At 51.8% G+C, this 20,226-nt stretch overlaps 7 protein-coding genes across 7 annotated transcripts; 3 read left to right on the forward strand and 4 right to left on the reverse strand.

Moving 5' to 3' along the window:
* Window positions 1–19: 19 nt before the first annotated feature.
* fsa7 (MFS transporter fsa7) lies at window positions 20–1,746 on the forward strand (the record flags this gene model as incomplete). Its single annotated transcript, XM_014685051.1, has 4 exons — window positions 20–339; window positions 398–803; window positions 857–1,508; window positions 1,565–1,746. 4 exons carry the CDS (start codon window positions 20–22, stop codon window positions 1,744–1,746), a joined length of 1,560 nt encoding a protein of 519 aa, XP_014540537.1.
* Window positions 1,747–2,786: 1,040 nt separating this feature from the next.
* On the reverse strand, window positions 2,787–8,826 carry Ankrd28_0 (Serine/threonine-protein phosphatase 6 regulatory ankyrin repeat subunit A; the record flags this gene model as incomplete). The annotated part of the gene is made up of 6 exons (XM_014685052.2): window positions 2,787–2,902; window positions 2,988–7,634; window positions 7,693–7,813; window positions 7,905–8,138; window positions 8,461–8,680; window positions 8,774–8,826. 6 exons carry the CDS (start codon window positions 8,824–8,826, stop codon window positions 2,787–2,789), a joined length of 5,391 nt encoding a protein of 1,796 aa, XP_014540538.2.
* A 1,762-nt stretch (window positions 8,827–10,588) lies between these two features.
* thi9 (Thiamine transporter thi9) lies at window positions 10,589–12,713 on the forward strand (the record flags this gene model as incomplete). The annotated part of the gene is made up of 9 exons (XM_066130859.1): window positions 10,589–10,687; window positions 10,748–10,768; window positions 10,821–10,869; window positions 10,921–11,235; window positions 11,300–11,334; window positions 11,388–11,508; window positions 11,563–11,906; window positions 11,967–12,089; window positions 12,147–12,713. 9 exons carry the CDS (start codon window positions 10,589–10,591, stop codon window positions 12,711–12,713), a joined length of 1,674 nt encoding a protein of 557 aa, XP_065987165.1.
* A 577-nt stretch (window positions 12,714–13,290) lies between these two features.
* G6M90_00g067830 (uncharacterized protein) lies at window positions 13,291–13,833 on the reverse strand (the record flags this gene model as incomplete). The annotated part of the gene is made up of 1 exon (XM_014685054.1): window positions 13,291–13,833. The coding sequence occupies one exon, from the start codon at window positions 13,831–13,833 to the stop codon at window positions 13,291–13,293; it is 543 nt and encodes a 180-aa protein (XP_014540540.1).
* A 1,701-nt stretch (window positions 13,834–15,534) lies between these two features.
* G6M90_00g067840 (uncharacterized protein) lies at window positions 15,535–16,635 on the reverse strand (the record flags this gene model as incomplete). Its single annotated transcript, XM_014685055.1, has 1 exon — window positions 15,535–16,635. The coding sequence occupies one exon, from the start codon at window positions 16,633–16,635 to the stop codon at window positions 15,535–15,537; it is 1,101 nt and encodes a 366-aa protein (XP_014540541.1).
* Window positions 16,636–17,513: 878 nt separating this feature from the next.
* Window positions 17,514–18,329, forward strand: fabG_1 (3-oxoacyl-[acyl-carrier-protein] reductase FabG; the record flags this gene model as incomplete). The annotated part of the gene is made up of 1 exon (XM_014685056.1): window positions 17,514–18,329. One exon carries the CDS (start codon window positions 17,514–17,516, stop codon window positions 18,327–18,329), a length of 816 nt encoding a protein of 271 aa, XP_014540542.1.
* A 224-nt stretch (window positions 18,330–18,553) lies between these two features.
* Window positions 18,554–20,023, reverse strand: G6M90_00g067860 (uncharacterized protein; the record flags this gene model as incomplete). The annotated part of the gene is made up of 5 exons (XM_014685057.1): window positions 18,554–18,637; window positions 18,697–18,852; window positions 18,908–18,952; window positions 19,007–19,127; window positions 19,197–20,023. The coding sequence occupies 5 exons, from the start codon at window positions 20,021–20,023 to the stop codon at window positions 18,554–18,556; spliced, it is 1,233 nt and encodes a 410-aa protein (XP_014540543.1).
* Between the last annotated feature and the right edge of the window lie 203 nt (window positions 20,024–20,226).

A 20,226-nucleotide genomic window follows, 5' to 3' on the forward strand; every position in this document is an offset into this window, starting at 1 on the left:
TCATCTCTTATTCAACGCCATGGACCGCCTCAAGGAGGTTACAGATACATCAACAGCCGAAAATGAGTTCGCAGACAACCCCAATTCGACATCGGACCTCCACGAGTTCAAGGAATCAGAAGGCTACGTGACCAGGACGGACACCGAACATCGCGGAAACCTCAAGACCGCCAACAACGGGCGCACCATTTTAATTCCCCAACCGTCCGAGGATCCCCATGACCCCCTGAACTGGAGCCCGGTCAAGAAGCATGTGATTCTCTTCATTATCAGTTTCGCCGCCTTCCTCCCCGACTACGGCAGCGCAACAGGCGCCGTTACGCTCATCCCGCAGGCCGAGTAAGCAAGCCATGGACTTCTAACAGCGCCCTGCTCCCGCTGCTAATCCCGTTTCCAGAATCTGGAACATGAGCCCAGATACAGTCAACCACTCGCAAGTCGGCAACGTCTTCATGCTCGGCGCAGGGGGCATCTTCGTCGTCGCCCTCTCCGCGTGGGCAGGCCGTCTCCCCATCCTCTTCTATTTTCTCGTCCTCGCCGCCGCAACAGCCGCATGGTGCGCCGCCGCCACGACATTCGAGTCCTTCATGGCCGCCCGCATCCTCAACGGCTTCTTCAGCACCGTCGCCCAGGGCGGAGGGCTCATGTTCATCTTTGACATGTTCTTCTTCCACGAGCGCGCCCGCAAGATCAACATCTGGGCTGTGTTCATCATCCTGTCTCCGTACATGGGGCCTCTGCTCGCTGCCTTTATGATAACAAGCCTTTCGTGGCAGATTCCCTTCTGGGTGTACTTTGTCGAGGTGCGCATCCCCAAGGTGACGATCACGTCTGAAGCTGACATGGACACTGGCAGACTGCTCTCGCTCTCATCCTTACTATTCTTTTCGTAGAGGAGACGTATTATGACCGCCGTATCGCGCCGGAGAATCAGCCGCCCAGGGGTTCACGCATGGCAAGGTTGACGGGCATTGCGCAGTATCCATCGCGCTACTTGCGCAATAGCTTTGGCCAGGCGTGCATGCGCCCGATTCGCGTTATTCTCAAGCCGACTGTATTTCTGTCCTCGCTGTACTATTTGCTGACGTTTGCTTGGGTCGTGGGCATCAACACCACCTTGTCCATCTTCCTTACGCCCCTGTACGACTTTGGCCCCAAGCAGATTGGCTTCTTTTACTTTACGCCCATTGTCGCGGCTCTTTTGGGCGAAATCACCGGCCACTGGCTGCACGATGGCATTGCGCGGCAGTACATCACGTCGCATGCTGGGCACTTTGAGCCCGAGATTAGACTCCGCGCCATATGGTTCAGCACGCCGTTCATGCTGGCTGGCCTGGTGGGATTGGGGTTCGCTCTCGAGGACGCATATCACTACATGGTCACGGCTGTGTTCTGGGGACTGTACGTCTTTGGCATCATGGTGTCCACGGTGGCCTTGAATGCGTATAATCTGGACAGCTACCCGGAAGCTTCGGGGGAGGTATCTGCCTGGATCAACTTTGCTCGTAGTGAGTTCAAGTCCTATTCAGTCAGTCTACGGTTTCTTCTCACTAACACATCGTAGCTGCTGGCGGGTTCATCATTAGTTACTTCCAGGTCAATTGGGCTCATTCGGTGGGAGCCAAAGTAAGCTTCGGCACCCAGGCTGGAATCTGCCTTTTTGCATTCTTGATTATTGTCTTGTTACAGGTGTATGGAAAGGCAATACGGATCAAGAGCGGGGCTCTGCATTTTCCTACTGCTTGAAGCGTCTGGTGGTAATTTCATGATGCACGGATTTGGGGTAAGGTGGTTGAAATGAGTAGTTTCACCAGTGTGTGCCGTAGCGATACTAGACATTTTCTGACATTGAATTGCTGCATATTAATAACAAGTACCAGAGTGTCTACTTGTATGCTACGATTTAGTTGACCATGGAGTTGACACCTGTGGTTGGGTCTCTTCGCTCCACGACTCAACCGTCAAGTCCGATCAACTCTCGTGGCAGGCGCATTTCCAGAGTGAGGAAGGATCTAGCATAACTCCTAAAACATGAGTCCGCAAGGTATTCTTCATGTCTATTCCGGAAAAGGCAGCGAATCTTACCAAGCTGTATATTAGATCCAGCAGTCACGCAAGCCCCAATTATGAATTTATGACGGTCGCGTTATTGATTTGTTTGTTTATTTGCCCCAGTTACTAAGAGGCTGAATTTAATAGAACCTCCACTTACACATCGAGCGGAAAACCCTTTGAATGGAAAAAAAAACGGCTCGCCGCTACTCTCACCGTCTCCCACTTTAGCATCCATGCATATGCTGTAGCAGCCTATTTCATATGATGCAATCTCCCCAAGTCAAAACCTTGTCAGGGTTTCCAGGTAAATGTGGTTTTAATGAAGGTTGTTTCCGTGTTCCCTACTCCCACTACAGGGTACAACCGCCCCTGGAGGCCTTTAAACCTAAGACCTATTATGTCGACTTAGTAACCATTTCACATCCTAAAGACGATTCCTCTTACCGAGAAATTTTCCGTTCCTTGTGAAAAAGGCAATACCCTCGGTCTGGTTGATGTGGCAGGCTATCACATCTCCCATGCCACATGCATAGTTCATTGACAATTCATGACGTGTGCGGGGACCAAATCCGGTACGACTACCATTGATGTGACAGCAACAAGAATTTGTTTTCAACCGCGAGCTGTCGTTGTCGTGTAGCACATGCTCGTGTCCAAAGCCAATAAAGATCCTTGAATACCGTGTAAGCAGGGCTTTGCCGTCGGGAATCACCGAGTTCAAAAGACGTAACTTACTGGTTTAGTGTTGCGTCTACGAGATGAACTTCGAACTTGAATTTGCCGACGGGCGGAATGGGGTGGTCCGCGCGAAGCCGTTGCCCATTCTCAAGTCGAAGGTTGGGAAAAACTAAAGAACAGGGCGAAATAATACGTCAGCTGCTACTCAACTCATGGTAGTCCGACAGAGGGCGTGCTTGTAGAAACAGACATACTTGGGCCAGGAAATCCCCAAGCATCTTCGGGGGCTCTCTCAACATCTACTTCACCCTGATGGCACCAACCCAAAGGCGGCTTTAGGTCCGTGTCTGAGTTCCTGATCATATGTTCTCGTTTGTATTCCGGGTCCATAAGAACGTGTTTCAGACACTCGAGAGACCACCTGTGTTTATCCAGCCGGATTCCGTCGTGTGGCGTCTGCAAGACAATTTCTACGAGGTAGAGGTTTTCCGACTCCATCGCAAGTTCGAATAAGTCGTCGAATTCAAGGTCACGGTCTATTCCATTTTGGATCAGCAGTTTCATGATTTTATCTTCTTCAAACCCAGCTGCACGTTGGAGCATGTCTTTCGCACTCATGGACCGCTTCAGTTCCGGCTTTTTGAGCAAGGTCTCAACAATCACCGCTTGCTGTCTGAAAATCGCGTGGCAGAGAGGTGTATAGCCGTTCTTATCCTTCTCATTGACATCCGCACCCTCAATGTCGATTAGCGCCATGAAGGCTTCCTGTGTGCCTTGAGCTGCCGCGAGAAGGACAGGGCTTCTGTTCTGGGCATCCTTCGTGTGGGCTGACTTGTTCAACTCCAAGACCCTCGATAACACGGCTTTGAAGATTTCGGGCCCTGCGCAAATCGCTTCATGGTACGGTGTCTTGCCTGAGCTCGTCGCTGCCAGCGGATCCGCCCCAGAATGTAGGAGCTGTTCCGATACCTCTTGATGGCCACGGGATACCGCAAGAATGAGCGGTGTTTCCTTGTCCTTCGTTTCCGAATCTACCGTGGCACCGGCCTCGAGAAGAATCTTACAAATTCCAACATTTCCACGCCCCGCGGCCTTGTGCAAGGGCGTGGATGTTGATTCGTAGGTGGTATTGACATTTGCACCTCGGCCCACGAGCAGCGAGACAACCTCGACGAACCCTTCGGATACAGCTATTCTTAGGGAACTATCCACTAGCGATCCATCGATGTCATTATCCAGAAAGAAGGTCATGATGCTACTGCCCTTCATATTTGCCATACATCTTGACGCAGCCGTCAAGGTTTGAGCGTCGATGGCGGATTTGCGCCCCGAGGCAAGCATCTTGACAACTTCCAGATGCCCGCTCTCAGCTGCGTATGAAATAGCGGAGTAACCAAATGTGTCTTGGCAATCCTGGTCAATGTTGGGGACCCTCAAGAGTCGCTCGACCACCCGAGAGCACCCCGATTCAGCCGCATACATGAGAGCTGTCTTTTCCATCGTGTCCATGTAGTTCGGATCCTGCCCTTTAAGCAGGACTTGATCAACGACGCTGACAATTCCCCCTTTTGCGGCCAGATGCAGGGTGATTCCGTACTGCGAAGGAGTCCACTGGTTAGCAAGACTTGTAAGATTGGCCAGTACCATAGCACAGTTTTCCCTAGGGCCAATCTCGACGGCAATATCAGTTTCCTCGGCCACAGGAAGATTATGCGGGAAGTATGATAGCATCTCTTGAACGAATTGAAAAATATCCCCACCGAAATGGAATGTATCTCCGTCATCTCCCTCGATACCTTTGCGGGATTCTTGGATGAGAAATGTCACCACATTCGCATGGCCATGTCGGGAGGCAAGGTACAGCACGTCGTGGCCCGAGCCATCCACTTGTGTAATGTCCGCCATCTCATCCAAGAGTATGTCCATCACTTCAACATTGCCAGCCACCGCGGCTAGGTGAAGTGGTGTGCTCCCAGACTTATCTTTTGCATTCGTATAGATGCGGATGTCGTTGGCATCACTAGAGGCGCGGAGAAGCTCCTGAACCACGTCTGGTTCCCCTGACGCCGCAGCATGATGTAGCGCCGAGCGGCCTTGCAAGTTTTTGATGAGGAGGTTCGAGTCGTGGGTAAGAAGCCTCTTCACCGTCTGCAAGTCCCCGGCTGCGCACCCGAGAAGAAGCGGCGTGTCGCCATTCTCATCCGCTTCGCCGTACCAGCCGCCGTGCTCGAGAAGGATGTCGACCATGTCGACGAAGCCGCAGTCGCATGCCACATGGAGGGGACTCCGGAGACGGCTATTCAAGAGGCGGAGGGAAACCTTCTGTGTCTGATGCTCTAAACAAAGCTGAACGACGAGGGATGCATTACCACCGAGGACTGCCAGATGGATTGGAGCTTGGCCTGAAGAATTGGCGGCTCTGATGTTAGACTTGTCACGATACTCCGAGTCCTGGGGCCATTGCCATTCGATGAGGGCTTTGAGCACATGGGCATGACCACCCTCGGCCGCCAGATGAAGCGGCATATCTCTAGGAGATTTCTTCTTCATGTCTTCTGTTTCTGTGGTGTCCATTCTAGATTCCATCTTGTCCAAAAGCTGCCGCACCACATCCATGTAGCCCCCGCGTGCGGCCAATCCCAACGGCGTGTAGTTGTTCTCGCCGCGTGTCGCCATTGCTTCGTGGAGAATATTCGCCGGGAGTTTCTCATAGTAACGTAGAATTAATCCCACAATGTCCTCCCGACCAGACGCAACGGCATGACTCAACGCTTTGGGATTTTTCTCAAGCTTGGCGCCCCGGTCGAGAAGTTTTTTGATTGCGTCATGTTGCTGAGAGTCGATGGCCATCATGAGAGACTCCTGAACCAGCCAAGGTGATTTGCCGACAACGGCGGCGCAAGCTGGATGGGTGTCTGTATCCATATTTTCATCATCAGCCTTCTCCTTTCCGGTGAGAAGAGCCTCTATGACATCGACATGGCCAAACCGGCTGGCGAGCTGAAGAGGCACCAGTAGCTCGTCATTCGTAACGTTTGCGTTGTAACCTGCATTGAGCAGTTTTCTAACCACAGCATGGTAACCAAGGGAAGATGCCTGGTGCAAGGCTGTCCTGCCATATGGGGATATATACTCCTTTCCCATTTCCACTTGCGCCTGATCCTTCAATATTTGGTCCACCAACTCGTCTCGCCCACGCATGGCCGCGGCGTAGAGAATCACTCCGTGTCTGGCACCGGCTTCCCAGAGAAAATCAATAGCTGTCTCGCGTGTCGTTGTCAATCTAAGTCCCTGAGTGTGATCAAGGACCTCGGCGTTCCACTCGGGCTTTTCGAGCAGCGTTCGGGCAACATCGTTGCATCCAAGGCTAATTGCCACGTGAGCCGGGTTACCGCGCTGCCATGTCGAATAGTCGACTTTTAGCTTGCACCACATTATATCGGACTTGGGTCTTTCCAGGAATGCGCACGCCTCATCTTGAAGGTCTGGAAAGGCATCATGTTTCGCCAAGTTGTAGTGTCGAAACCAATATTGGCCGGCATAGTCAAGGAAACCGTACTCGATCCCCTCTGAAGGCGTAAACAAGTTTTTCTTGTCGAAAATAGGCTTCGATTCCTCCGTTGCCGAAGTCACCAAAGAGAGGTAGCGGAGACACAACCTGGCACAGTTCGCATGGTTAACCAACTTCAGACTTCTTTCTTGACAACTGGATTGAGTTTGGATTAGAAAATCTCGAAAGCTGCTGTCAATAAAAAAGACGTTGTCATGTTGAATCTGGATCAAGTTGCCAAATACATTCTTGATCTTTGATTCGATATGCCCCTGTGGCAACCTTTGCAGTTCCAAGATTGACAAGGTGTCGTCTTGAAGAGCCATGGCCAAGGCAAGCTCGGTCACCTTCAATGGCTGAAACGCATGGACTATCCAAGAGAGCACATCTCTCGCCCACGATTGATTGTCTGCGGGTATGCTGTCCAAAAAGTGTCGATATATCTCAAAGGTGGTGGGAGGTAGAGCGTTCAGCTGTGTTTCGAGCTCTGCATCTCCCCAGTGCGGCAGGCGTGCCTGCAGCAATTTTGCAATGAGTGAGATGTTGAAAACATCATCAACAGCGCTCAGTTTCTCATTTATAATGCCGTCCAATTTTTCCAGTTCCGGCCTGGCCTCGAACAGCAAACGAGTCTCCCTGGCAACCACACTCTCTATTTCTTTCTTCTTCTCATCAGGGTCTTCATGTCTCTCCTGGATAACGTTGATCGCATGTGCTGCAAACTCGACATCAGAGTCGGGCGCCTTGTGGCTGGTGACGGCCAGCCTGAAGCCGCCAGCTGAGGTTTCCGAGCTCGCCAGTAGCAGCAGGTCTTTCAGGAACTTGTTGCTGCAAGGGTCGCACTCGTCTATCATGTTGATAAAGCAAAAGATGACGCCATGGCGCTTGGGTGGGCAGGATAGCAACGAGCGCAAGAAGGCCCATAGATGTTCGATTTTGAACTCGACCTCTAGGAACATGTCACATGCATGGTAGAGAGACCTGACGTGTTCAAAGAGGCCTGGTTTAAGAGTCAGCAGCTGGTGGCTGAGAGAAGCAAGCATTCCATATGTCGATCGACAGCGGTCGTCTTGGGCATCGAAGGAATATTTGATGACGTTGGCGTCTGGAAATGTCGCACGCGCCTTCCTTTCCAAGACATCCATCGAGGCAGCCACGTCTGACTTGGCCATCCCGTACAGCCACAATGGTCTGCACGCTGGCCCGATCCAGTTCTTGCATGCGTCACGGTCGAGAATCCAGTTGAATTTATCGGGAGTACAGGAAGAGAGATGGACATGCTCACCCAGAGAATGGTGTGAGTCGGCCCTCGATAAGTCCATGAGGCAGCGAAAATAGGTGTCCTTTTGTCCTAAAAATGGGGTTGATTAGTAGAAACCTCTGCCGGTGGACTGTCTTGGATGACGAACCCTCCTCCCATAGGTCCATCAGGGTGAAAAATTTCACATATTTACCCCTATTCTTGCTCTCTCGTAGACGGTCACATACTTCCCCAGGGACTCCCATTGTTGTCGTGTCTTTGGAAAACGCCTACGGCCTTTATATCAGACAAGATGTAGTTGATGAATGTGAGCTGGTTTGAACAAGAAGGGAGAAGCGGCATGGGGCTGCTGCAACGTACCAAAGGTGTTGACCGTAATGCCTCCTCGTTGATACACTCATACAAATTAACAATAGGATATATTCTGGCCATGACCTGAAAACTCTTGCTCAGCTTCATCAGCGTGTTACCCAACTGCTCCGAAGCTGTGGAGCTTGGGCAATGGCCCTGATCTTTCCTCCGCAGCAAAAGTTTTGTCGATATGCTCTCCCACGATTCGAATTCGGTAGCGCGGTGAGGAGTTTCAATGAATACCTGAGAGGATGGCGTCAGTGAAAAAGAAATAGATGCTTTGTTTTGAAGCTTACCAAGCAGGATATATTTTTTGCCATGGATAAATACTCCCGAGTGCTCACGGCAAGTAAGGCGGCCTGCTACCATGTCAGGTCGTGTTGGCCGCGAGGAAGTTCAGAGGGCACTGCACTTGTTTGATTACGAGCCCTCCAATGTCATAACCTATTAGACATCATGATGGACACTAGGAGTGAGATGCAAGTCAGCTGTAATTCAAAGCTTGTGCTGTGCGACCAGCCATCTCGGCATGGTAAGCCAGTTGAGGAATGCTGTAGATGCTCACCCCTGATTCCTCTATTTCTTTTCGCATTCGCTCTAGAAGCCTAACAGCCGCCTCTTTAATACTCTCTGGCGTGATCCCTCCATCGAAATCCAAGGTGTTTGCGAATTCTGTTATCTCGGGGGCTCCGTAACGCCTGTACGATGACTTTTTTACCCACTTCACCACCTTTTCTCTGTCCCAGCCTTTGGGGCCCTCTCCAATTCCCCGAACTATGGCGACACTGCCAGAAGGCGTCAGCTCGCAGTTTCATCGGGTACGAGAATCACGGTCAGTCCGCACAAATGGGACCAGCCCAAGGTACACAGCCACTTACTGCAGGCTACTCTCCTTCCTCTTCATGTCGCTCCATCCTGAGCTCGAGCTCATCGCTTCTCAACTGATCGCTGTAATGACGGGCAATAGTGTAATCAATTCGATCTTTGGTAAAGCAAAGTTTTTTGAGCTGCCAGCTACCTAACAGTTGGGAATAGAACCAGATATATAACTGTAGGAGTTCTAGAGGTACTCGTTTCATGACTGACTCACGGGTCAACTGTCGGCCAGTACATCTTTGAATGCGGGATGCGGCGAGGGACCGCACAATGTGGCAAGTGCTCGAGACCAGGATCTGACACATCTCTTTTTTTCTTGCCTTGGCTGACATGTTCTTTTCACGGCCTTTATGCTATTCTATGTGAGCTGTTACAGTCAAAGTGTATTGTTTGCATTAGGTACTGCAAGCTTGTTCTTTATACTCGCCAGGAAGTCCTATACTCCGTCCAAAATGACCGAATTTAGCGTTCAGGCGACCTATGGCAGCTACATGCAGGCAGATTTCACATGCATTGGGAAAAAGCAATTCCGGAATTGAATGGTTTGAAACGAAGCTCAGACCTCCCATCGGTACCATGGCTTCTGTTGTACTACCCCGAGTGGAGGACCTCTGGCATTCGAGACTGCCATCTCTCTTTGTCCTTTGTAGCTCCGACACCTCCCTCTGGCCATCACAGCCAACAGATCGATTTGTCATGCGCTTCTCGTTTGTTCTATTTATTATCTGAGGCAAGACGATTTTTTTCCGCAAACGACCATCTAAATATAGCACTTCAGCCTCCTTTTGGAGGCTGAATTTTTATTTGTTGAAGGTAATTTATGATGTCTCATTTATGGACACGTGAAACCTCGGTACAACATGATTTCGATGCCAGAAAGCAACCTCTGATAGTGAAGATTGTTGTTAACGGCAAGATAATGTACATAGTTGATAGGATTTCTTTTAGACTTGAACCGTGTTTTCACTATGACCCAACGCCCGTGTAAAGGCAACAGATGGAGTGGTTCCAAACACATTACCAGAGTCATGAAGATCAATAATAGCAGCTTACAGGATAACTACGCGATATATCTCGTCATACCTAACAGCTTCAACCAATCTCGGCCCGCAAAGTTCAAATCCAACAGCCTCAATCAACCCCAGCTTGTCAATCATAGAAGCCCAGCTATGAGCTCACAGTCCAGCTGGCTGATAGACTGCCTGTTAATTTTAAATGAGGTTACACATATGAGCAGCCCACGGCTATCATGCGGGAAAAGCACCCGTCAGCACCTTCAGCTACTTATCCTTTCTTGCTGTATTGTAAGAGGTTTCATAAATAGTAGAGAGAAGAGGGTAGGTTGAGAGTGGGCCAATCTAGTCCGAGTCAACCACGCTTACGACAGACTTGGTAAGCGCCTCTTAGCCCAGTAGGGAAGGCGGTAATACGGAGATAATATAGGCGGGAATGTAGATTTGCTGAGATTATAGTCCACCCAATAACGTGATCCGTCTCTCGACCCGCTCGTCACCACTTTGTTGACATTTCTTTCATCATCCATCACCAACGCCTTCCCTGCTACTACATCATAGACGGTTTCTTGACAATTGGTTACAACTTGATGACTTGCACTCTGAGCGTTGATTCTTTTTGCGCAGCTGGCGGGCGAGCATACTAGGCGACTTGACTCGGGTTGCTAGGCTGAGGAAATCGCGAGCTTCAATACTCAACATTCTAGCATGAAGATTACGCTTCGGAACTCCTGAGACTTCTCTCGAAACTAAGAGGCTCACGTTGAACCATTTTTTAGCCTTGGCTTCAGTGCTGAAGAGGAAATGGCTGCCGAGGGGATTCAAGCGCGTCATGCGCATGCAGGCACCGTTAATAACTCATGCGACCCTGAGCAGGAAATGACGGCAGACTCGCGGATACTGGTATGCCAAGTCACCAAGTCATTGATAATACTTGAGAAGATTTACTAATAATTTCATCAGGAGAGCCTTGGCTACAAACCCGTACGGTGACTGCTTTTGTCCACTTGGGCGAACCATATCTTACTTTTTCTAGGTCTTGCATCGGACATTCAACCTCTTCCACAACTTTGCCACTACTTTTGGTACGCAACCTTCACTGCTCTCAAGTCAACATGGTCGGCTAACAAATGCAGCGGCCCTCTACTTCATCGGTGGTGTCCGCGTCACGTTTTCTACTGGCATTGCTGCCGGCGGCAACCTCGCCTACTGGTACAGCCACCAGCCCTCATACAAGAACGTTTCTAACGGGATAAACAGGACAAGCTTCATAGTTACGTGCGTCTTTACCTTCATCACCGCAGCTGTAATTGCGGAAATATGCTCGTCGCTCCCCTTGGCCGGCTCCATCTACCTGTGGGCAGCAGAGGCCGGCGGTCCACGCTTCGGGCGTCTCTTCGGCTTCGTTGTCGCTTGGTGGAGTACCACGGCCTGGACTACTTTCTGTGCAAGTGAGCTTGTCCCAGAGGACATGTCTTGTCGCGAAGATATGGCGCGGTTCTGACACGTCTGCAGGCAACACCCAGTCGGCAGTCAACTACATGCTCTCTGTAGGTTTCCAGCCGAGCCCTCCCCGCGGGTATACGTACTGATACGCAAACAGGAAATCGTAGTCTTCAATCTCGACTTCCCGTCAGACGCTTCGAGCGTCAAATTCCGAGCCGTGCAGTGGGTGGCGACCGAAATACTGCTCGCCTTGGCCGCAATTTGGAACCTCTTGCCCCGTCAGTCATTTCACGCCCTGCTCGAGGACCATGTTTATATACTGACAGCCGCAGCGCGATACTTCAAGTGGATCTTTTACCTGTCCACGTCGTCCGTCATAGTAGACTTTGTATTGAACATGGTCTGGCTTCCCATTGCCACCTCCAAAACATATGGCTTCCGTTCTGCACACGACGCATTCATGACCACGTATAATGGGACAGGAGCTCCAGCAGGGTGGAACTGGTGTCTGTCTTACCTAGCTACTGCTGGTATTTTGATCGGCTTCGACGCGTCCGGCCATGTTGCCGAAGAGACTCGGAATGCAAGCATGTCAGCAGCCAGGGGAATCTTCTGGAGCACAGTCGTCAGCGGAGTCGGCGGCTTCGTGGTTGTCATTCTGTTCCTATTCTGCGTGGTGAGTTTCTATATCCGCCTCTAGGAATCAGATGGCACTTGCTGACGAGTTTCCCAACAGCCGTCGTCGGACGTGTTTTTTAGCTTTGGCGGCGCGCAACCGTTTGTGCCATTGTATGCGGCCATTCTCGGTGACGGCGGACACATTTTGATGAACATCGTCTGCATTGTTGCTCTTTGGTTTGTAAGTTGAGCCACGGAAGTGCCAAAATATCAAGAAGAATCTAACAAGCTGCTCTAGAACACCGCCATAGCCGTCCTCGCTGCATCACGGCTCGTGTTCGCCGTTGCCCGCGACGGCGTATTGCCATTCTCACCTTGGGTATCCCAAGTAGTCGACGGGCAACCACGAAACGCCGTCATTGTCGTTTGGGCTGTGGCGTCCATCATCACCTGCACCATACTGCCGTCTTCGGTAGCGTTCACGTCTCTGGTCTCCGCTGCTGGCGTACCGTCTGCCGCGGCGTACGGGCTCATTTGCATTGGCCGGCTGTTTCTTACGCCTAACAATTTCCCCAGGGCTGCTTGGAGTCTGGGGCGCCTTAGCAAACCCTTCCAGGCCATTGCTATTCTATGGAACGGATGGGTGGTCGCTGTGCTTTACTCGCCGTATACGTTCCCCGTGTCCGCCGCTACATTCAACTATGCACCAGTCATTATGGGTATTGTCACCATCTTTGCTTTGCTTTCGTGGTGGTTTATCCCGGCAGAGCGGTGGCTGCCCAGCGAGCGAATTCAGCAAACACTCGATGCAAAGACGCCAGGTAGCCAGCAGAGTTTTTCAGAGGATCATATAAATCCAAAATAGTACGAGTGTGTTTATTGTAAATGCTTGCCAACATTCACGGATTGGGTTTCAACTAGCCATGAAATATACATCTTCAACATGGTACACAGGCATTGCATGCCTGATCACTACTTTGCCTCAATCATTGTCACCACCTATATTACTCCGTACAACCACTTCACTCAAGCTATCTTTATTCCTACCATTACATCTAACACCGAGATAGTTCATGCTATTATCACCTTTCCTTGCTGGAATATCAAGCGGTTTCCCTTGCAAGCCGTCCAGCTACTGTTTCCCCTACATCCTGGGCACTCCATTCGTACCGGTCAAATACTCACTGTATAATCAAAGTAAAATGGTCCTTCAAATGTGTGGTATTACAAAAACAGTAAATACAGCGGGAGGCAGAAGCCTTTATCCAGATCAGGCACCCTGCTATCGCGAACATACCACAACGTCCCGGTGGGTAAATACATTCCGCCATAGACTCGAACCGTCATAAAACTACAATGTCAGCACCTTGCCAACAAGACTTCATTCCCAGCAACTTCGTCCTCCGTCGCTCGAACCCCCGTCCCCAACCGTCTCACATCCATCACATGGCCTGCTTCTCAGGCTGATCATAGGAAGCACTCTCTACCTGTAGGGACCGGCCACACCTGCTACAGAACCTGTCCTGCATGCCGCACTGCTTTCCACAGCAAGAGCAGAAGCATATGCCCGACTCGGCCGCAGACGTACTCCGGGGCCGTTGCGGAACAGCCCCCGGCTGGAGGTACGCCCCAGACCCAGATGCGTACTCATCACCGGCCATGTACATCGGAGGAGGACCGGGCGCAGGTTGCGCAATGGCCGGAGCAGGCTGCGCAATAGCCGGAGCAGGAGAGCCCTGCTGGGCGCCTTGGCTCGCTTTTTGTTTCGCCAGGGCCTCGTTCACGGCTTGGTCGATGGCCTGTTGGTTCCTGGCCTGCTCCCTCTCTTCCTGGTTTCGTCGGAACTCGTATTCTTGTTGCATTTGAAACTGTCTCTGTGCCTCCATCTCGGACTGTTTCCTCGCCCCGTGCCTCGAGGCGACGGTGGCTGTTCCTGCGACAACAGCGGCCGTAAGGAACGGGGTGCGTCTTCTTCTTCCGAACATTGCGTAATGGCAAGTGGCAATAGATGCGACGGATGAATTGCTGTACTTGTGGATTTTTGTGAGTGGCACTGCTGTCACAGTAGCCTTGTGCTTGAGTTTTGACGCGCTGGATCGACTTCGCTGGATGACTTGCGACGCAGCTACAAATGCTTTGCTATGCGCAGTGTTGACGGCTTTCCGGTGATACTTTTTTGTCTTGATAAATACCGTCAATGAGCCTGGCGCCGGCCTACTTATAACTTGCTATAATTGACCTGGGGTAGCGGAGAAATGAACCCAGTTGACGGCTTCAGCGGCACAAACGGCTTACGCCACGCCAGGCTGGTCTGAACTTTAATTTCACCAAGCCACCACATAGGCGGTATGGACAGCGGGCCAGTTCAAAATGAACATGCCCAATGTTGGTTTTGTATCGTAGATGGAGGCGCCTGATCAAGCATGCCTTGAATAGTGCGAAAGCTGAACGACGTTGCCATGGTCAGCGCCTTGCAGGCCTCCGGATGTTGTCAAACACAATGCCGCAAGTAGCTCATCTTTGGTAACGATAGTATCATGAGAATGGCTGACGTGGCTTCTCGCAACACCAGTTAGATGTGGCAGAATATGGCGGCGGCTGCGCCTCTGCATAAGACCACCACTAGTCCCGCCCAAAGCCACCGCGCGAGGCCCAAGGTTGTCAAATGCTTGGCAGGCGTTGAATGTCCGTATACGAAACAGCCTGAAAGTATGCCTACGGAGAGTCGGGGTTAGTCATTTCTCCGCCGATGGCTTACTACTCTACCAAGATTGAGTAATAACGATAGAATGTCAGCCGCTGCTATGGAAGCAAGATGCAGAACAAATCGAGAGAACAAAATTGCAACATATAAACATTTTTTATGATTACTACAACTTACTGTACTCTTTCGCGTTTATTAATAGTTCCGAGGTTTGATTGTGGTGCTCTCCAGTCAGATGCTCATATTCGCATATGATTCCTCCCATGTATAGAGTCCCGAGCCTACATATGCCTCTTCTAAACAGACTAGGTTCTTTAATATACTCCTCTTCTTAACTAGCATTCTGTTCCAGAAACAGCATATATAGTCCAAGCGCCATATTCGTCGCAGTCGAAGCAGGAACGTACGCAATGCTAGCCTTACTTCACGAGGATGGCTTTTTGGAGAATCTCTAAGATGTATAGGCAAGTGTGGCAGCGGGAATGTGGCCGTATAAAATTACCCCTACTAAAATACTGCTCCCATCAGAGATTCTCCTCTAAACCGGAACCAACAGCCCTTGCATGCCGTGTTTGCTAAGCAAGAACCAGGCTATTCACGCTTCCCGCCATTCCTTATCGTCCTAATGCGGGTGGGTGAGGACGGCAACTCCATGAGAGGGGCCGAGGCCATCATGACCAACAGATCTGACGTTGCAGGCGGGACAACGAAGCGTAAGGACCAACAAATGCCTCATATTATTATTGAATCGCTTTAGGCAAGTCAAAAAAAGGTACCAGACACACTGCTTTTGAGAGCAACACGGGTTTATTTTCTTTAAAGAATAAAGTGCATTCTACCATCATGTCCAGAACCCGTATCAGACTTGAGCTGGGTGGGAACGAGTGGTGGTGTGGTTGCTCTGCAGCAATACCATTTCCCAGAGCATGACATGAGCAGTAATTGTAACTAGTCTCTCGGACCTCTGTGTCGAGTATAAAAACTAAATATACTCTGCAAGAACCTCCCTCAGCTGATCGACCGTCAGGTGCGCCAAACCCGGATTCGTCGCGCTTTCATCACCTAGAGGCAGCAGAACCCTATCAATAACATGCACCGCTCCATTCATCGCACAGTGATCTTGAGAAGTGACCCTAGCAAACTGATTGACCAGCATAGAGACGAGTCCTCTGAACCGATAAAAGGCCACAGTCACGCAAAAGGCTCCGCCTTGCCTATCGCTCGCCAGCGACGCAAAGGTATAACAAACCTTGCCTTTAATCTTCCTCGGCACATGAGACGAGCCCCATCTCTCTTCCGTGTCGTTCTTCGGCCAGATTAAGTTGCAAAAGACGGTAACCTGAGGCAAGATGTGCAGCTTCAGCAGCGCAAGCATATAGGGACGGCCCTGTTCCGTCTTGGACAGGAAGTTCACGACGTCGCTGCCAAGCTCGTCAAAGGCCTCGTCAGAGGGCAGAACCAGGGTCTGTGCCTGCGTAGTCGAAATGAGCTCTTCATGGCTGAGCTGACGGATCGCCTCTGATGCAAAGCAAAGGTCTCGCCTGCCCTGCACGACAGAGTCGACTGATGGAGGTGGTGGACACGGCCGTTGAATGAGGTGAGCAATTCCGTTTCGTGCCACCATGTTGCTCTTGACGATGCGGTTGCATCTGTTGATCCACCAGCCAGAGGAAGCAAATGAGGATTGAAGCACGGGTTTCCTGTTGGATGCTCCCGTCCTCAGTAATGTAGGCAGATTCGGCCAGTCTTTGAGAGCTGTCGTGCTGAGGTAGTGAGGGGAAATATGCATTGCCAGCATGTTTTCATGGCACTGCATCTTGTCGCTTTCGGTCCAGCCGGCGTCTACTGGGACGAAAACGGTGTATTCGCCATTTGTTGTGCTCTGCAACAGCGTGAGCAGGTCATGATGCTTCTTGAGGCGCTCCACGAAGTTGTTTGACGCGGGTTCCGACTCGAGCAGCTCGAGGAGAGTCAGGTGGTCTCTAGAGTAGTCCATGGAGACTGTGGGAGCCTCCCCGTCCAGCCGGTTGTAAAGCCGTTCTAGCTCGTCGAGTTCCAGCGGTAATGTCGACTGCTGCTCCATGATGCAAGACTCGTAGTAAAGAGTGGAATGAAAAGGTAGGCGGTTCAGGGTATTGATGATATATATTTGCTCCAATGGACAAGGTCACTGAGTGGCTTTGAGCTGGCGAGTTGGTTGAACTGCTTGGTGCAGCACGCCTCATGCAGAACCAAAGGTAAGCCTTACTGGAAATGGCAACTGCGACTTTTGTTGTCTGGTGTTTGCATCGAGCAGGGCAAATGTCATGGCATACCCAACAACAGGGGCGGCCTATCTCCAAGGCTGACCATCTCCAACATGAGGCAGTGAAACCATAGTTGGGGCTGCGCGTAATATCATCATGGTAGTATGTTTAAAGGGTAAAATAAAGAAAGAAAGAAAAAGGGTTTTAAATAACTTACATCAAGGGAGCAAAGGGCCTTCAAGCATGCCCGTTCGGGTTCCTCGGCTGTATGGTATATCTACGTCGATGCTGAACAAAGTGTGACAAAGCTGCTATGTTGGCTGCAGTTACGACAAGTTAACGCAGGGATATTGCAGTCAATTGACATCAATTGATGCCTTTGGCCTCCATAGCCCCAACAACACCAGACATGCCGCATACATCATGACCTGCATATATGGGGCGAGGTGTGGGAACATTGAATACTCGCCGTTGCATGACCAGGGGACGCCTGGCAGCTCCGAGACTAGCCAGGCATCGGCAAACTGTGGAAACATCAATTAAATTGACATTAATTAATAACTTGCCAAGGCCCCAGTTGAACACTCGACAGATGCTCCAACCAAGAACCCCCAAACCAGCGCAGAGAAGCACCTCCCCGTCTCACAGAGGGCCCCGGAATCTCGTACCCTGTTCGCCATCACGCATCGACACTACACCTCCCCCCCATCGCCAAATGGACGTCCCCGGATTCGCACTCGTCACCGGAGCAGCGTCCGGCATCGGCAAAGCATGCGCCCGCGCCTTTGCCGTCGAGGGCGCCGCCGGGGTCGCCCTCCTCGACAGATCCGAGCAGGCCCTCCTAACAGCCAAGACAGAGGTTGCCGCAGAACTCGCAGCACGCCAGACAGACCGGCAATGCCACCTGTTGACGCTCGTCGTCGACGTCACCGATGAGGAGCAAGTGAGCAAGGCCGTCCAGGAGGCAGCCGCGGCGTTCGGCAGGCTCGACTACGTCGTCAACGCCGCGGGCGTGACGGTCAGGCACGACGAGGGCGCCGCGTTTGCCGACACCAGCGACTGGGACCGCGTCATGGGCGTCAACCTCAACGGCAGCCTGTTCGTCCTCAGGGCCGCCGCGCAGATCATGCTCAAGCAGGAGCCGATACGGTCCGCCGTCGACGGCCGCCCGCTGCAGCGAGGCTCCATTGTCAATCTGGCGTCGGTCCTGGGCCTCGTCGCCGTACCGCGGTACGCGGCGTACACGGCGTCCAAGCATGCCGTCATTGGGCTCACTAAGTCGGCTTCGTTGGACTACGCCAAGGATGGGCTGCGCATCAATGCCATGTGTCCGGGGTACACGGAGACGCCGATGGTGGCTACACCGGAACTCCAAAAGGCCGTCGAGGAGACTGTGCGCGCGTCGGTGCCGATGAATCGCATGGGACAGCCGGGGGAGATTGCGGATGGCGTCTTGTTCCTTGCTGGTGGGAGAAGTTCGTTTATTACTGGCACGGCGCTCTTGACCGACGGGGGCTTGACGGCAAGGTGATGCCCGTGGTTCTTTTCAGCCGTGCGACATGAGTTGGGCGGCGGTGGGATATGATCTGCAGGGTTTGCATCAGAATACATGATTGCGCATGTAATTTAAGCTGTAGAAAGTGAATTGTTTATAACATGTCCCTGTGGTATGCAATCTTCAGGTCCGCGACTCTTTCATACTCTTTTCCTGGCCAACTTGTTCATCTCGCATCCCATCATATAGTTCGGTAACCCTCACTTTGCAGAGTCGTCTGCAGTCCAAGCCTTCTCGACATACGCCTCCACATCAGCGAGCAGTGCGCGTGGTTTCTCCATGGCCTGAATATCGTTAGTGCCTACTCACACACGAAGCCGTCGCCGTCAAAGTGTGCACTCACTGGAAAGTGGCCGCCCTGCGCATGTTGGTTGAACGACACCAGACGGCAGCTCAGATCCGCCCAAGTTTTGGGAACAGGGAAAATCTCCTTGGCGAAAAGGGAATAGCCGCACGGCTTTTCGACGTACGGAAGTTGCAGCGCCGTCATCTTGCTGACCTGGTCATCGACTCGTCAGCACTCATCAAATCTGTTCAGACAAGCTGGTACATACCACGCTGGTTCTCGCAATCTTTGGCTTGTCATGTGCGCCGGCCAACTACAAGACACAGTCAGCTTCCACTCGAATACTACCAGGACCAAGGGCACATACCCCGCGACTATGATACATGGTTCGAGGAAATGTATCCGTCATCCAGTACAGCGTCACACTTTCCAGGATCTTGTCGAGCGGGAAATCGCCATCTGTCCACGCCAGGAATTTCTCACCAATCCTATGCTCGCCGTTAGCAAGTGCTTACGATGCCAAAATTGTGCAAAAAGAAAAAAGGAGTATGCCTCACCAGCTAAGCAATGCCAAAGGACTAGCACTCAGTGCCAGTCCAACAGTCGCCGGGCGCTGCCCCTGCTGCAACATGAATCCGCTCGCAGTGTCAATATGCTCCAGCGCCCTTTGCAACGCCTGCTTCTCGTCCTCGCTGCGTGGGGGGTTCTCATCCAGCGCCGGCGCGCCCATCATGTTGACATGCATCCCCTTGCACTCGGCGTACCGCAGCGCCATGATCCTGCTCACAAAACTGCCCAGGTCGCCACCGTGGACCAAGTATCCAGACCCAAAGCCCAAGCCCATCATGAGGCTGTGCATCGCCCCGGCCGCCAGGTCGATGCCGTAATCTACATCCGGGGGCAGGCTGGAATAGGCGTACCCCGGCAGCGAGGGCACGACAACGTGGTACGGCAAGTCTGCCGGCGAGAATTTCTGCCTCAAGAGGTCCAGCATGTCGAAGAAGTCGCACACGGAGCCTGGCCATCCGTGGAACAGGGCGATGGGGACGGCGTGCGGGTTCTCGGAGAAGAGAGCCAGGAAGTGGACGTCGATGGTGTTGCCTTGGGGATCCTGGACCGACGTCTTGAAGTTGGGATACGAATTGATGCGGTCTTCGTGCTTGCGCCAGTCAAAGTCGTTTAGCCAGGTATTCTTGGCATTCTGGAGCCAGTCCCTCGTGATGCCGTATGTGTTTCCGGCGTGGGTGTTTTCGAAGACGGCGGGACCGACTGGCGAGAGCTGCAGCAGTGTTTTGAAGTGCTGCAGCTTTTCCTCGTCGACGTGTGCCTTGAAGGGCGTGATGGCGAGGGTCGCGCCGGCGGGAGGTTTTGCGTAGTCGGCCATGATGGAATCGTCCTGTTCTCTGCGAGAGGGATTTGAAGGAGTGAAGAACGCTGTGTATTCATGACAACGTAGGATAGCTCCCGGGCATTATATATTTTTTGAAGCTTTCCACAACGCGCAGTGTACTACTGCTGATCAAAGTCATAGATACGTCTCGAAGTTTCCTGATAATTCTTGAACAATGACTAGCGCTTATATTCTGT

The sequence above is a fragment of the Metarhizium brunneum genome, chromosome 4 (assembly GCF_013426205.1).
Source record: "Metarhizium brunneum chromosome 4, complete sequence".
In the NCBI taxonomy this organism is placed as follows: domain Eukaryota; kingdom Fungi; phylum Ascomycota; class Sordariomycetes; order Hypocreales; family Clavicipitaceae; genus Metarhizium; species Metarhizium brunneum.